Source organism: Etheostoma spectabile, chromosome 23 (genome assembly GCF_008692095.1).
Source record: "Etheostoma spectabile isolate EspeVRDwgs_2016 chromosome 23, UIUC_Espe_1.0, whole genome shotgun sequence".
NCBI lineage: Eukaryota > Metazoa > Chordata > Actinopteri > Perciformes > Percidae > Etheostoma > Etheostoma spectabile.
The window spans coordinates 3,744,140-3,760,394 of record NC_045755.1 but is presented as its reverse complement, the minus strand read 5'-3'; the positions used below and the strand labels follow the sequence as shown (position 1 = coordinate 3,760,394).

The 16,255-nt window shown below is 40.1% G+C and overlaps 2 protein-coding genes across 2 annotated transcripts in view; one reads left to right on the top strand and one right to left on the bottom strand.

The window, feature by feature from the left end:
* Positions 1–14,342, bottom strand: part of cdk17 (cyclin dependent kinase 17) — a 57,934-nt gene extending 43,592 nt beyond the window's left edge. Inside the window, exon 1 of the mRNA XM_032504676.1 lies at positions 13,998–14,342. The gene's annotated coding sequence lies outside the window, so the exon portion shown is untranslated. The remainder of the gene's footprint in view (positions 1–13,997) is intronic.
* A 1,050-nt stretch (positions 14,343–15,392) lies between these two features.
* The window catches only part of phyh (phytanoyl-CoA 2-hydroxylase), a 21,491-nt gene continuing 20,628 nt past the window's right edge, over positions 15,393–16,255 (top strand). Inside the window, exon 1 of the mRNA XM_032504691.1 lies at positions 15,393–15,604. Within this exon, the coding sequence (XP_032360582.1) occupies positions 15,539–15,604 (66 nt within the window). The 5' untranslated portion in view covers positions 15,393–15,538. The remainder of the gene's footprint in view (positions 15,605–16,255) is intronic.

Sequence of the window (16,255 nt, the reverse complement as noted above, 5' to 3'; positions counted from 1 at the left end):
CACACACACACACACGTTTGACTGCACGACCAAACAATACAGTGTCATGTGTTTGCAGCAGGGGGAGGGGGAGGTTCGAAAGAAACAAACAGACTGTGTATATATATAAATATATATAGGAGCGTTTGTGTGCGGGGGTTAGCTTAAGGTCATGCCAAAGGCAATACACTTCATCTATCTCCAATTACAAAACAGGGACAGCGTGCAGGTTAGATGATCCTCTTTTATCGGTTGTTAGTTTCGCATTGCCAGACCTATCTCCCCAGCGCTGTGGAAATACAGCAGGTCTGGCTACACCACACACACTCCTGGATAGGAAGATTAAAAAAGCTCTGGGTTGTTTACATTTCTTTAAACCAATCACAATAGTCTCGGTCTGTGCTAAGCTCCGGACGCAGAGGCGCAAAATAGTCTCGAGAAGAAACTTGTTTTGGTGGAACATTTGCAATATTAAATGAAGTTACGTGAGCTATGTAAATTAGCTGGATACATGGTCACACATCATTTGCTCTTATCAGTGTACAGACGTGTGCATCTTGTCCATAGCAAATCCCCGCCAATTGGTCCCAAAATGTCCCAGTTAGATAGTGAGTGCAGTAAACATATCCTTTCATTCTTCGAAAGAACCGAGCAGGCCTGCCTTGTTGCACAATCCAAATTTTCTTTAAAAGTTGCCATTTTGTAGCTTCTCAAAAGTGACACGAAAGAACGATGGTTGCACTAGCTAGGTTTACATAAGTAATAAAGATGATTTTCCTCCCAACTGATAAGCTGTGGTTTTCCAAATGGCAAATGCTTTAAAATAGGCAGTATGGGCAGATGTTAGCTTTCTGCAGCAGGTGTTGGAGTGAACATGAATGATGGTCATGTTGCCCTGCTGACCTCATTCTAGCTTCTGACTGTATAAACAAGTGATTTGCACCGCTGAAAGTCATTGTTACGGCTTGATAGCATACACAATTGCCAACTGCAGCTTCCAAATTCACTTTGTTGGGTCTAAGTGGACTGTGCTGTCTTACAGTAAGGTATAATAATAATAATACATTTTATCTATAATGCACTTTTCATTAATAAATCTCAAAGTGCTACATGTATAAAATATATATATATATATATATATATATATATATATATATATATATATTATATACATACATACACACACACACACACCCTACCGTATTCAAATGTTGGGGTCACATTGAATGTCCTTGTTTTTGAAGGAAAAGCACTGTACTTTTCAATGAAGATAACTTCAAACTATTCTTAACTTTGACGAAATACACTCTATCTTGCTAATGTGTGTAAATGACTATTCTAGCTGCAAATGTCTGGTTTTTGGTGCATTCTACATAGGTGTTATAGAGGCCCATTTCCAGCAACTATCACTCCATGTTCTAATTACAATGTGTTTGCTCATTGGCTCAGAAGGCTAATTGTGATTAGAAAACCCTTGTGCAATCATGTTCACACATCTGAAAACAGTTTAGGTCGTTACAAAGCTACAAAACTGACCTTCCTTTGAGCAGATGTTTCTGGAGCATCACATTTGTGGGGGTCAATTACACGCTCAAAATGGCCAGAAAAGAGACTTTCATCTGAACTCGACAGTCTATCTTGTCCTTAGAAATGAAGGCTATCCATGTGAGACATTGCTAAGAATTGAAGATTTCCTACAACGTGTGTACTACTCCCATTCAGAGGACAGCACAACAGGCTCTACCCAGAGTAAAAAAGAGTGGGAGGCCGCGTTGCACACTGAGAAAGAAGATAGTAACTCAAGTCTCTAGTTTGAAGAACAGACGCCTCACGGTCCCCAGCTGGCATCTTCATTAAATATACCCGCAAATACCAGTGTCAACATCACAGTGAAGAGGCGGCTGCGGATTCTGGCTTCAGGCAGAGTGTCAAAGAAAAAAGCCTATCGAGACTGGCAATAAAGAAAAAGATTAGATGGGCAAAAGAACACAGACATTGGACAGAGGAAGACTGGAAAAATGGTTTGTGGACGGATGAATCCAAGTTTGAGGTGTTTGGATCACAAGAGAACGTTTGTGAACGCGATACAACATGTAAAGATGCTGGAAGAATGCCTGACGCCATCTGTTAAGCTGGTGGGGTATTCTATGGTCTGGGGTGCTTGGTGCTGGTAAGTGGAGATTTGTACAGGGTAAAAGGATTCTGAATAAGGAAGGCTATCACTCCATTTTGCAACGCCATGGCCATACCCATTGGACAGCGCTTGATTGGAGCCAATTTCATCCTACAACGGACAATAACCCTAAACCAACCTTCCTCAAATGGTGCAGAACTATTTAGAGCAGAAGCAGGCAGCTGGCAGTCACCAGATCTGAACCCCATTTAGCTGTTGTGGGAGCAGCTCGACCATATGGTACGCAAGAAGTGCCCATCCAACCAATCCAACTTGTGGGAGCTGCTTCTGGAGGCGTGGGGTGACATTTCTCCAGATTACCTCAACAAATTAACAGCTACAATGCCAAAGGTCTGCAATGCTGGAATTGCTGCAAATGGAGGATTCTTTGACGAAAGCAAAGTTTGATGTAAAAAAAATCTTATTTCAAATACAAATCATTATTTCTAACCTTGTCAATGTCTTGACTCTATTTTCTATTCATTTCACAACGTATGGTGGTGAATAAGTGTGACTTTTCAGGAAAACACAAAATTGTTTGGGTGACCCCAAACTTTTGAACGGTAGTGTGTGTGTGTATATATATAAAAATACACAGTCATTCCTGAGCTCATTGAAGTACGTGCTTGCATTTAATGTTGGGATGTAGATATTGTCCTCAGAAGAAGAAAAAATAGACAATACTTTCATGGCAGTAAACGATTTGGTTATGAAAACATTAACCACCTGCTGTTAACCCTCTCTTTGACACCCCCCCCGTTGTGTTTGTGAAATCAACACCCACTCCGTCTGTTACATAACACTCGTCCGTCTCATTACATCCACACTAGATTAACGAGAAGCTTCCGGTCCATCCAACACACACAAGAAAGTGTGTTGTCCTGTCTGAATGTTTGGTTGGAGAATCCAAACACACAGCTGGAGATGGCACATTCCAGTGGAGAAAGCGCGTGCGCGCGCACACACACACACACACACACACACACGACAAAATATGTATGACAAATGCAAACCAGTCTTAAGCCCGATTCGCGCAGAACTAGGGTCAGACCTCACGTCATACAGATGTAACCCCTCCACGTCTGTGTTCTGTGCGGCGTGTTGACACAATATTACCCAAGTCTGTATTTTGCTTGAACTTATTGACCCCCACATATGATGGGGGATAATGATCCCAACTTTTCTTGCCAACACAGCCAATATAACCACAAATCAGAGATGACAATTTGCACGGGACTAATATTATTACACGACCTGTGTGTTTGCCGAAATATGGTAATTATCACAGAGTGCTGAAGGTCCCCAGGTAATATTGGTCTTATAGGGCGTTAGATAAAAAATGTCTAGAGAATTTTCTGAAAAGCTTTCCGGCAACAAATATCTTTAAAACTAAGCCTATGAATGGAGCATACTCAGCCAAATATTGACAACTTTCAATGCTTTTAATTTGTGAAGCTGCATGGAAAATAAAATCACGAAAGAATCCGTGAGCTCTTGTTGCCAGCTGGGGGTCATCCACATGCAAAGTTACCAACTGCAGCTTTAGAATGTGCTCAGTCAGATCATAGCAACAACACAGCTACAGTCACCCACACCCAACAACACAAAAACAACACCCTACCAGAGAGAGCTCTCAAAGGATGGCTGGTTGGCCTACACAAAGGAACATGACTTTAACCTCCCTCCCTCTATTATCAACTCTCCTCCTCCTCCGCTGTCTGTTTTACGGCTTTCCATCGTGCATCCTTTTTCTCACGCCCCACCACTCCCCTGAGCACAGTCAACAAATCCATCTCCGCTCACCCCGAGGCCTCTGGGAACAGGTGTTCACTTCCCTCCCTGAGGTACCCTCTGTTTTGTGTGTGTGTGTGTGTGTGTGTGTGTGTGTCTCTCTCTCTCATACTATCCAACAGTGGCCTGGGCTATTTCCTGTCTTCATGCCAAGCCAGGTGGGACGTCCCGTCCCGAGACGGTGATGCAACATTTCCCATTTTTATTCATTACATCAGACATTTGCTGGCCACAGAATATCTTTGTGCCTACTTCAGCTGTTGTGACGCACACAGCTTTATTGAACCAATGATTGCTGGAGTTTATGAAAACAGAAACAATAAATGTTAATTTCCAACATGTATGTTTGTCCATTGCACACAATGTCTTTAATGTCTGCAACTAGGTATCGTTTGAATTTTTTCTATACTAGTAAGACAATATCATACCAGAGTTTCCATAGAGAAAACAATTTTTGATGCCTTACTTTGAGAAGTATTTAGCATGCCTTTCAAAAAAAAAAAAAACCTGTATTCATTTGACAAAAGTAGTCAACATTCTCAGATGTTGCATTATGTTCTTAAAGAAAGCTGCCATGCAAAGGGGTTAGTCTGAACATAATAGTCTAAAATAAGTTTTAAATAAGTATTTAAAATCTGAAGATTAAAGAGTGAACAATATTACACAAATATTAGCAGACATTCTTTGCTAAGTTTCAGTATATTTACACTGACTTTTCCATGCCCAGTGGCTAACGGATAATGTAAGCAAAGCAATGGAAGGAACTGGAAGAAGTACTTGTTACCATTACATTTAAGGAGTATTCCTTTTGAGAAATATGCTTATTTGAGCCCGACCGATGGAGGATGTTTAACGCCACTACCGCTACAAATATTTGGTTATTTAAAAAATCCGATATTCCAAAATATATTAAAAAAAAACAAAAATCCAGAAACTAATAACTAAACAGATTTTCCCAACATTAGTTATTTGTAGTTATTTCTAAAATAACATAATTTACACACTGGGGCAACAAGGACGTTATAGAGCGCCCTCTGGTGGACACACTATCCAACGTCAACGTTCATAACATGGTTGACCGTTTTTATTTGTTTTTTAAAATGTTCATTTAAAAATAAAAAAAATAAAATGAATAGATTTTATTTAAAACTGCCATTTTTATCGGCCATTATAAATGCCGATAGCAATAGTTATCGGCCGGCCGATATATCGGTTGAGCTCTAATGCTTACTTGCTTACTTAAAGAGAGTTAGATGATCACATTGATACCACTCTAATGTCTATACTCAATGTAACACCATCCAGCAGCCAGTTAGCTTAGCACAAACACAATAAACCCTGAGAAAACAGGTAGCCTAACTCCTTCCAAAGGCTTCATAATCTGTCTACAAAGACCTCGAAAGCTCACTAATTAACACATGAAGTTGAACAAAACCAGTGTGGTTTTAAGTCCATTGAATTCCTATCAGTCTATGGTACTGTCCAATTTCAGTATCTCACTGCGTTTGCAATTATTGTGGAACTTGCTTATCGTCTATTCCCAAAAACAGCAAATGATGCGTCTCAAATCGGATTTGCTATTATTATTTTTCAACCACATCGCACATCCTCACCACACCAAGGACCAGCTAACTCCCTTTTCTCTTTCCCTGCAGCGGACGATCAAGAAACATGACGGAGCCAATGATATATTTCTCTGCCTCACTGCAACTCTGCATTCACCAGGGACGCCTGCTGGATTTCTATCTACGATGCCATGTGCTCACGGCAGTGGCGTGCCTCACAGAGATCTGCTGTCAATCAAATGGCGTAGGACTGTATTCTAATCTCTTCATCCGTGGGCTTTCTGTTGATAAAGTCAGAGTTGTTGTAGTTTCTTAGTCTGTTCAGCCCATCACTGCACTGCACATATAGGAGTGCTACTTTAATCTGATTAGACCGGATTATTGGCGTGTGTGCAAACGCACCAAGTGTTACTGACCTCAATATTGATCCGACCTTTCAGATAATGAGGAATGAGTTGCTTACCGGTGCTAATACGGTGATGAGCTTGAGAAACGTACAATCTCAGAGGAATATTGGGAACTTCCTGCTTTTACTGTAAAATAATTCATTTCAAATGGCTAAAAAAGCAACAAGGCGTGACTCTTTTCTCTCCGGGCCTCGTGAAGGATTGTGTTTTCACGAGTGCTTTACTCTGAACTTTTGATGCACTTTGTTGGCACTGATTGCAGATAGCGCCTGTCTGTGAGGCAATTAACCCGCCGGGGGAGAAAAGAGGGATAAATACAGATTTGTACTTGAGATTAAAGAGGAAACTCACTTTTATCCTGAGAGAAGTAAGAGGAGGCAACAAAGTAAGAGAAAGCAATCAGAACAAGTTGGTCTTAAAACTCCCAGAGCTACAGCAGAGAGGTACATTTCCACAAAAAAACAATACCTCCTTTAAAAACTAAAAGTCAGTGTGAAGTCCACCATATTCTACTGCACATGGAACGATTTGTCATTGTTATTATGTGATGAATATGTGAGACGGGTTAGGAAAATCGTTTTAGAAAAGCAGGCAGATGGTAAGAGTTGTGTAGGACCGGATGTCCTTAACAGCAGAATGACTACAGCGGACTGTACTTGGCACTGACACCGTGCCACTTGTGTGTGTGTGTGTGTGTGTGTGTGTTGGTGTTAGAGCCAGAGATCTTAGGTGTGAGACAATATACTGGCCGATATTAGACATTTCCCCTAACTATCGGAATGCGCATTTAGAATGTCCGATTACATTTTTCAGTTAGATAGTGAGTGCAGTAAACATATCCTTTCATTCTTCGAAAGAACCGAGCAGGTCTGCTCAGAATCAGAATCATTTGTCATAAATGATTCTGATGAAAATAAAAACCATAAATGCCGATACCGATAAATATAAAATAAAAACGGACGGTCAACCATGTTATGGGTGTTGGCGTTGCATGGTTTGTCCACCAGAGGACGCTCTACAACGTCCCTGTTGGTAATGCTAAATATTTTGTTTTATTTAAAAAGGACTTTAGGTTTTATATCTTAAGTTTGTATTTTTATATCTTTTATTTATCAGAACTTTAATATATTTTGATGTTCCTCTGTTCTGTTGTGACAATAAAACAAATATTTATCTTACTATTTTAGTGAGAACACATAAATAACTACAAATAACTAATGTTAGGGAAATCGGGTTTGTTATGCATTATGGATTTTTTTAAATATACAGTATATCGGATTTTTAAAAAAAATATTTGTATCGTATCAGCCTTAAAAATCCTTTATCGGTCGGGCTCTAGTTGGTGTGCACATAAAATCTTTTAGAATCTTGTAATGTGAAAATCATTTTATACACATTATGCAGGCCACCAAAACAGGCTTGGAGTTTGATTGAAGTTAGCGCAATCTAAAAATCGTAATTTAGAGTTTGCCCCTAAATTGTTCAGTCCTACCTTGAAGTGAAAGGAGTGTGAATATTTTAACAACAGAAAGCCATTTTGGTCTGTGCAGTATTTCTTCAAATAAGCAGTTTAGAGTGTTGGATTAAGTCAAGCTAAGGTTCCTTTGGGTTCATTAGGTGAAGTGTTGAATAATCTGATTACGTACACATTAGGATTAAACACATATTTTACAAGAAGGAAATCCTCTGCATAACAAAGTGTTCTTAAAGAACACTGACATGTCATTTCTCCTGGTGTCATTGAGCACAGTTTAAGAACAGAAGAAAACATGATTCAGACATCTTACTCATCCTGTGTGTTTGATGAATATTTTAGCATCTTCACTTCATTTTTACAGTGAGTGCTCACCACATGAGGGAAAGCGACTTCATGAATGAACCGCAGGTTTGTTTGTTTTACAGCGTGACCTCTGCATGTGTCTGTGTGCATCATGTAATCCCTGTCTGATGCTGCTCTAACAAACAATGCCCTTGGTTATTCTTTGGATTATGAGCCAATGTTAGCCACCCAACTAAACCTTCCATACACACACACCTGGCAAAGCATGATGGGATAGTTATCCTGGGTGCAATTGGACAGGTTATGGTGGCAAAACACATCGGAATAATGGTAAGGACCGTGTGTGTGTGTGTGTGTGTGTGTGTGTGTGTGTGGGTGTATTACAGCACAATGTGTGTGTCGGTGTATTACAGCACAATGTGTGTGTCAGTGTGCAATGTGTGTGTGTGTATTTGTCTGAGAGAGAACAAAGACAAGGCTAACACACTCGTCCATTTTCTTACACAACTATGTGACACACATAGTTGACCACACATGCCTTCTGACACCCAATAACATTCATACAAGATGACCACACCAGTATTATGAGTGATAACACACACACACACACACACACACACACACACGCACACGCACACGCACACGCACACGCACACGTTGATGCAGCATGACCTACATTTTGTACTTTTGAGGTAGAAAAAGTTGTGTGTGAGATCCAGAAAGAATAGACTTGCAGCACTTCAGATTCCTTGCATGGCTCACATAACTTCCCTCAGTGTGTGTGTGCATATATGTGTGTATGTGTTCCTATGGCTATGAATGTGTCTAATTGTGTGTTCTTGCTGCACCCAGCCCACACTAATTGTATTCATTGTGGAGCCCTAGAATTAGTCAGACCCCAAAAAAGCCCAATAATTACTACTTCACCTACATAATGTACACCCTGTGGCAGTGCAATGGCAGGGAGACATTTCCCATCAGCCCCAAGGGCTGTTAGCAAGTCCTCCTCTCACATGTAGTTATAGTCTATGGTTTTTCACATGTTCTGTTCTTCCTCAGGTGTTAAACAATGAATGATAGACAGCACTCAACAGTTCTTACCAACAAAAAAGGGAAAGGGAGTAGGGGAGAGCCGGGACAGTTGAAACACTTAAATTAAACATAATTTACAAAGCGGTCGTATCGCACTGAAAACTAATAGTTTGTCACTACCAACCTACACCTGTCATCTAGTTGCATTTTCAGCTTTGAACAAAACCGTTCAGGAGTTATTACAGTAAAAGTGGGATGTGCATAATATTTCATCTGTCCCTCCTGGACGGGACAAATGAAACAGCATGGGGGAACGAATAAAACGTACAGTTTAAGCCATATAAACTTCCCACAACTTTAATATTAGACTATATATCATGAATGGTACTTCAAAAAGGTGTTATTTTAGATAGATTGTTGCAGGGCGATACGTCTTTGTGAATGTTAACAACTCATTGCCGTCATCCTGAAGCGTGTATGAAGCGGTTATTGAAATCATTCATGTACTGTGAATGATTCTGCCATTTTTATAGCTAGAACAGTAGGTTTTTCCATTTATGTCATGTTTTCTATTGTGGAAAATGTCGTTGCACTAGGTTTTTAATGTGGGTTAGACCACTGGATATCCAAATGACGCCCCACAGCCCGTCAGTCTCCATAGGATAACATGGGAAAACTCGACCCCCCCTACCTGGTTGGCCCAAATATATTTTCATCTTTCTAAAACTGCTTTTCCATGTCTCACCTCCAAAAATAATGTATAAACACAGATATTTGTGCATTTACTTTAAAATACATGGAGTTACAGCCAGGTCGGGGAAGGTTGAAACAGCTGTTTCACGGACATATGCCATTACAGTCTGTTTTGCTTTCAATGTAAAGAAGCATGAAATGTGAAAGTCTGGGAGTGTGGAGAACACTAGATGGTCTACTGAATAAGCATGTAGTCAAACCGTTAAATGAAAAACACTCATTAATAATCGAGAAAAAAATGTAACCGCTAATGAAGTTTACTTTTTTTACCATCAAAACATGGTAAAAACAACTCCGTGATGAAAGGAAAACACAGGGAGATATTTGGCTGATAGAAGGAGGTTAACATGCTCTATGTTCTGACCTGAGGACGTCTGTCTATCATCATTACACTCGGAGAGAAAACTGGAAGGTTCACTCACAACACAACACACACCACACACACACACCACACACACACACACACACACACACACACACACACACACACACACACACACACACACACACACACACACACACACACACGAAGAGGCATACATGTTCACACAGACACATCCACAAGATGATAAACACACATTTATACTTCTCTCTGATCAATAAAACATTGCACAAGTTGGCGTTACATAAACGGGAGAGAGAAAGAAGGAGATTGCAAGCTGCTGGCCTGGTTGTCAATAGCAACAGTGTTTGAGGCTGATCATGAATAAGAGCAGTCAGACTGCTAAGCATGCAGGGATATCACCATGCATTGCACCACACGTTATGTTTTTTTTTGTCAGCCTGAGTACAGAAACATTTTATAACACAGTTTAATACTCATTGTACTTTGTAATTGAGTTATGTTGCTCTATAACATGCAAACAACATGGTGACCACGCCCCCCTCATTCTGACAGGCACCCCAGCTTTAGACAAACTGCTACAGTGTGGGACATCCCAACATTTCAGCTGACAGCAAGCTGGTTGGCTCACCACGCTGTCATGTCATCAGCCACATTTCACTGATTTTTTATCTTCTTTTTTTTTTTTAAACAAGTCTGATATCTGTTCCTGCCTCATCAGTTTAAGGGCCCCTCCAATGATTTAGCACTGGACTTTCAGACTGATCTCATGAAATGGCGTATGTATGACACGACAATTCATATGCCATTATTGGCGTGTTATCAAGAAGCATACTTGCTTTTTAGGGTGTTTATCCTCATAGCTCGTAGTATGAAAGGGCGGAAATCTGCAGAGGGAGGTTGGTCAGGTTGGTGGACGGGTTAAACACAGGACTTTCACCCAGGAGGCCGGGGATTGTGTCCCATGTGTCACGTTTCCTAAACTCAACCGTCGCTTTCTTCTAGTGATGAAATAGATGGATAACTAGATAGATTTTTATTGATCCCAATAAAATGTGAAATTACAGTGTCACAGCAGCAAAATCAGTCACAGAGCACAGAATATTAATATAATGACATACTAGCACACAATATACATACATACATACATACATACATACAATGTACGGGAAATAATAATAGGATTAAAAATAACACCAAGTGGCGTGTGTGTTTACACCCGCTGTATACAGCATAGACACGCGGGTAGCTCAAAATGAGTACGGATGACAGGCCACTCGGCTTAAGAAAGTCGGTGTGTATGTTTATGCCATGTCATGATGTCATGTTGGGACTTCCATAAGGTTGGGGGACTCACAGGAGACAAAATCAAAGCAGCAGAGGGCAAGGCCAAGACTATAAACTTGCAGTCCCCAAGCCCAAAGTGAGACAACCCGAACGTCAGGGTTACTTTATCAGACTTCCAGAGCCACAGAAGGCTATTTTTACAGGATGAAATGTACTCGCCACGGCTAGTTAACTGGGCTAAAATAAATGGATTCATTAAATTGGTAGCATGCCACTTTTAACAGTCAATGGAGACTGAGTTGACTTGGAGCCTCTACCCAGATTACATCCATCTTTCTAACAAGGGATCCCCTGTGCTCGCCCTGTTTCATCCAAAACTCTCCCTCTGACTCCTGCTCAGACTCTTTTGCTCCAACAGGAAGTTTTAAACCAATCACCGACAAGCCACATGGCAGCACTTTAATTTCCTCAAACTGGAACCAATCACACATCTCAAAATTTAAATCTGCTAGGAGACAGTTGGCTATACTGTACCTATTCTCATCCGTCAGTCCCAGGTGAAAAAAAAAGTGAGAAAGAGCGTGTGTGTATGTGAGTGTGTCATATTGCACACACTCTCAGATCTCATGTTCCTGCTGCAATGTGACATAATGCAGAGACAGATCGATACAAGCTATATGGCCCACAGACATGGGGAGGAGACTGCCAGGGTAATTACTTTGTTCTCTGGGGGTGTATCACTCTCACAGCTAACAGCCTAGATTTGAATGTGGGTCAACACACACACACACACACACACACACACACACACACACACACACACACACACACACACACACACACACACACACACACACACACACACACACACACACACGAGCGGCCAGTCGTTCCAGCTGAAGGACAGTGGAAGGAAATCCAGGTCAAACAGGAAGTGTAAAAGGGCCTAGAGCCCAACCAATAAGGATTTTATAGGGCGATACCGACACAAACATTTGATTATTTAAAAATCAGATATCGGCCAATATATATTTAACAAAACAAACCGAGAAACGCGTAACAAAACATTAGTTATTTGTAGTTATTTATGAGTTCTCACAAAATTAATATGAAGATTTGTTTTGTCACAACAGAACAGAGGAACATCCAAATATATTAGAGCTCTGATAAATAAAATGTATAAAAATACAAATTTAAGATATGAAACTTAAAGTCCTTTGACCAAAAACATTATAACGAAAAAAAATAAGAGTGTTGCCAACAGGGACGCTGTAGAGCGCCTTCTGGTGGCCAACACTCATAACATGGTTGACAGTCCGTTTTTATTTTATTTTTAAATATTCATTTATCAGAATCAGTTATTTTCATTATAAATGATTCTGATGAATGAATATTTAAAATATACATTAAAAAAATGTATTGTCCATTTTAAATGCCAATACCGATAATTTGGGAAATGACAAATATCGGCCAATATATCGGTCGGGCTCTGAAGCCTAAATGCATCACGGATGCTCTACTGCAGAAATGAATCACAGGTGGTCGATATGACCGGATACCATCTGCTATTGATTCATACAGTGATGATATGATGCTTTTATGATATGATTGACAACTGCCAAGTACACACTAACTGTAATGTCCGTAAAACGGAATATGACGCATTTTTAGATGTGTTTAGGAATCTAGAGAGATTATCTAACAACAATTCACTTAGCCTAATATCTCACTGTTTCCGGGGTGACAACAGCATGGTGCATTTGGGTTGTTTCAGATTTACCATACACTCAAAGTGACTACAAAAAAAAAACATAGTTCTTGTATGTCTAGATAATTTAGAGGGAGGGTATGCACCGTTATCTTCCACCTGGAGTTATGAATCGCAAAAGCATCTTCAACAGAACTCGCAAAAACTGGTAAAACAACCATCAAAACAACAATCAACAAAGTCATGAACACAAGTCATTTCCAAGGAGATATTGTGTCAAGCAAAAGGATGTTTTCAAGTTAGCAGGAGGAAATGTCTTCAGCTGGTTCTTCCATTTTTTTTGCATATGCATTGAATGCGGCACAATCAGAACTAAAGGCACCTCCAACAGCAGAACAAAGTTTAAAATGTTCATAGATTTATACGATGCCATATGACGTCATAACAGGAAAAGGTACATCAAAATAAAGGCAGATGCTAGAGGTAATCAAATATCCACATTTCCACTGTAAAAATGTATTTTTGATACTTTAAATCTGAAAACAAACTCTCTCTGTTAATAACACATGTGAAAAGTAACCTAGTCTGGTGTAGGCATCATGGATCTGTGACTGTAGGCAAAGATTAATAATGAAGACGTTTAATATTGCTTGAAAAGCGTGTCTACAGTGTTACATATTACATTTTTTAGAATAGGCAATGCATTCAGATTCCTGCGAACAATTGCAAGCCCATAAATCACAATAATGCAGTAGTTATTCTTGCTCTAAATTTCAATAGGCATAATTATATTTTACGTTGGTACTCCAATTGTATTCTAGCAGTTTGTCTGTGATCTTTCTACAATACATATAGGGATCATGTCGCAGGTGGGGGGTGCTGTCAATACATATAGTCTACGTTAGGTAAACAAAACAGACTACTATTTGCACCCGATATAACAAAATAAGAGATTTTATGTTTCAAATATGTGCGATACGGTAGTTGTTAAATATTGATGAATGGGCAAATAAGATGAGTCTGGCTGAATTATTCTTCAGCTACCGTTTCATCTGTGTTGACATTTCCACACACCACTGTGCAGTCTTCGTCCTAAGCGGTCGGACAAAATGTAACGTCACGGAGTCCATTATCGGACAGACTGTGTATGTCCAGAATTGACAATTTGAGCCAATTTACCTGAAAATGGTGAATTGCCTGGTTTCAAGCCAACTCTCCGGAGCAGCCAGGCCCGGATTGCCCTCCTCCGCTTTATCCGCCCACTGAAGTAGGCTAAAACACAGCTCCGTCTGTGTTTGGTTTCGATTCCAAACGCTACGTTAGAAAAGAAATATCCTCCGAAACTCACGGGGAGATATGCGGGGTGTGAGCACGAAGAGCTTGAGACCGAACCCCCAAAATGTCGTTAGTGTGGCGGTGAAAGCAGTTTAAAGAGGCTAGAGGAGGACCTGCTGTCGACACAGGAGACGGGAGCGGTGCAAGCTAGCTGCCATCAATCACCACGCTGTGGGGGTTTCCTGTACCATTTCAAAATAAAGCCAATCAGCGGGACCTGTGTCGTTTCCTATAACTTTCAAAACAAAAGCACCAACGACGATATTCACAGTTCCAGTCATAGTTTTCAAAATAAAAGTGGCATAAATAACTTTTTTTCTACAATGTCTAGACAGCCTATGTAGATAGTTACATGCATATATTCATAGCTTCTTAAAGTTGTGTTTTGACATATTTCATATTATTATTTATATTATAACAGGCGATCTAATAAATAACTCGGTTCCGCTCTACAGCAGCCAATGGAAGCGTTGGGAAATGCAGATAAAGAAATGCGATCTTTATTTGAATAGCTCTCCTTTCTACGGTTTCTTGTAACGTATTCCCTTTTAACTTTGCAACACTGCAGCTTTTCAGCGGTCAAACAGTGTAACAACATTGTACAACAAGTTTTTCAAAATGAAAAAAAATATATATTAGAAAACAAACTGAAATTATTATAGGGTGATTTGATTGCTGTCCATATTCAGTAATCTTCCAAAATTGATCATAGACTAACAAATAAAATGAATTTTAAGGAATATACTGTATTTCAAGTGGAAAAGATAGTTGTGTCGGCGTTACTCTCAGAAACTTGTAATTAATTTCTCCATTCCAAATGTGAATTTTGTATTAAATGTAATTTGAAAAGAAGGAGTATTAATATCAATAGCTTGCCTATAGTCTAAGCACACACGGAAAAATGGGACATAGGTATACGTTTGGCAGACAACTAAAAAAAACTAACACTAATATTTTGATTGATGGCGCCACCTGCTGGAACAAAGCTGCAACTCGTTTGAGTCAGCATTCATGCTGCTATCTGAACTTTTCCTCAAAGGATTATACAGTGTTAGTAACTCACAATAAACTTTATTGGGCTACAGTGTATTAGCATTTACCCCTTCTAGTAGACCTTGCATATATTTCGTTTTTTATTGCAACAGGTTATGAGTTATCCATCTCTTAATTATATGCTTTCAACCATTAGCCTACAATGGAGGTTAATATTAACAATAACACCCTCCCCCGTGTGTGTGTGTGTGTGTGTGTGTGTGTGCGCGCGCGTGTGCGTGTGCTCTTTTTGCCCTTCACTAACCCATGGTTGTCGCCTATAAGAGACGTAACCCACTTTCTCTCGTTATTCTTGTGTACGGGATCACACCGGGACACAACCTGACGAGAAGATGTCTCGGGCTGCGGAAAGACTCAGACTGATGATCAATCACCTTGATCGGTCATCTGCCACGATTGTATCCTTGTGTTGTGCTTGGTTTGTGTTGGATCATCAGGGGATTCCGGGCTGCACAGAGCGGAACCGGCTAACCGCTAGCACGTTATCCGACCGCTGCGCACCTATCGGCGGACAGCTCTGGTGGGCCACACCGGGGTCCCGCGGTGGACCGGAGGCCTCTGGGAAAGGAGGAGCAATACAGAAGTGATTTAATGCTATTATTGCTCATGAATGCGTTATTGACGTCAACTTGCTTCTTTTAAAAAAAGATTTATTGAAGAATGTAGACATAGCCTAAAGTGGGAAACATCTTATGTAGGCTACGTCTACGTGCTAAACAAGCCACGGGGTTACTGTTGGAAAAAACCAAGCAAAAAAACTTTATACAAATATTTTGTAAAGCTGACAAAGGTCATATAATCTAAGCTTTTTTGTTTGTACAGGTAAACATGGTTAAAGGTAGGCCTAGTGTTTGATATTGGCAGTCGACGTTACGTTCGGTTCTGAAATTGTGTTTCATCCATAGAAATGTGAATTATGGTTTTTCATCCTGCTATATAAGATATAGGATCTATAGATCATCGTCTCCACCATCCTAAACAAGTCATAACAGAAAATTATAAGATAGATACTGAACATTAGGGATGAGCGAGTACAGCATTATCTGTAT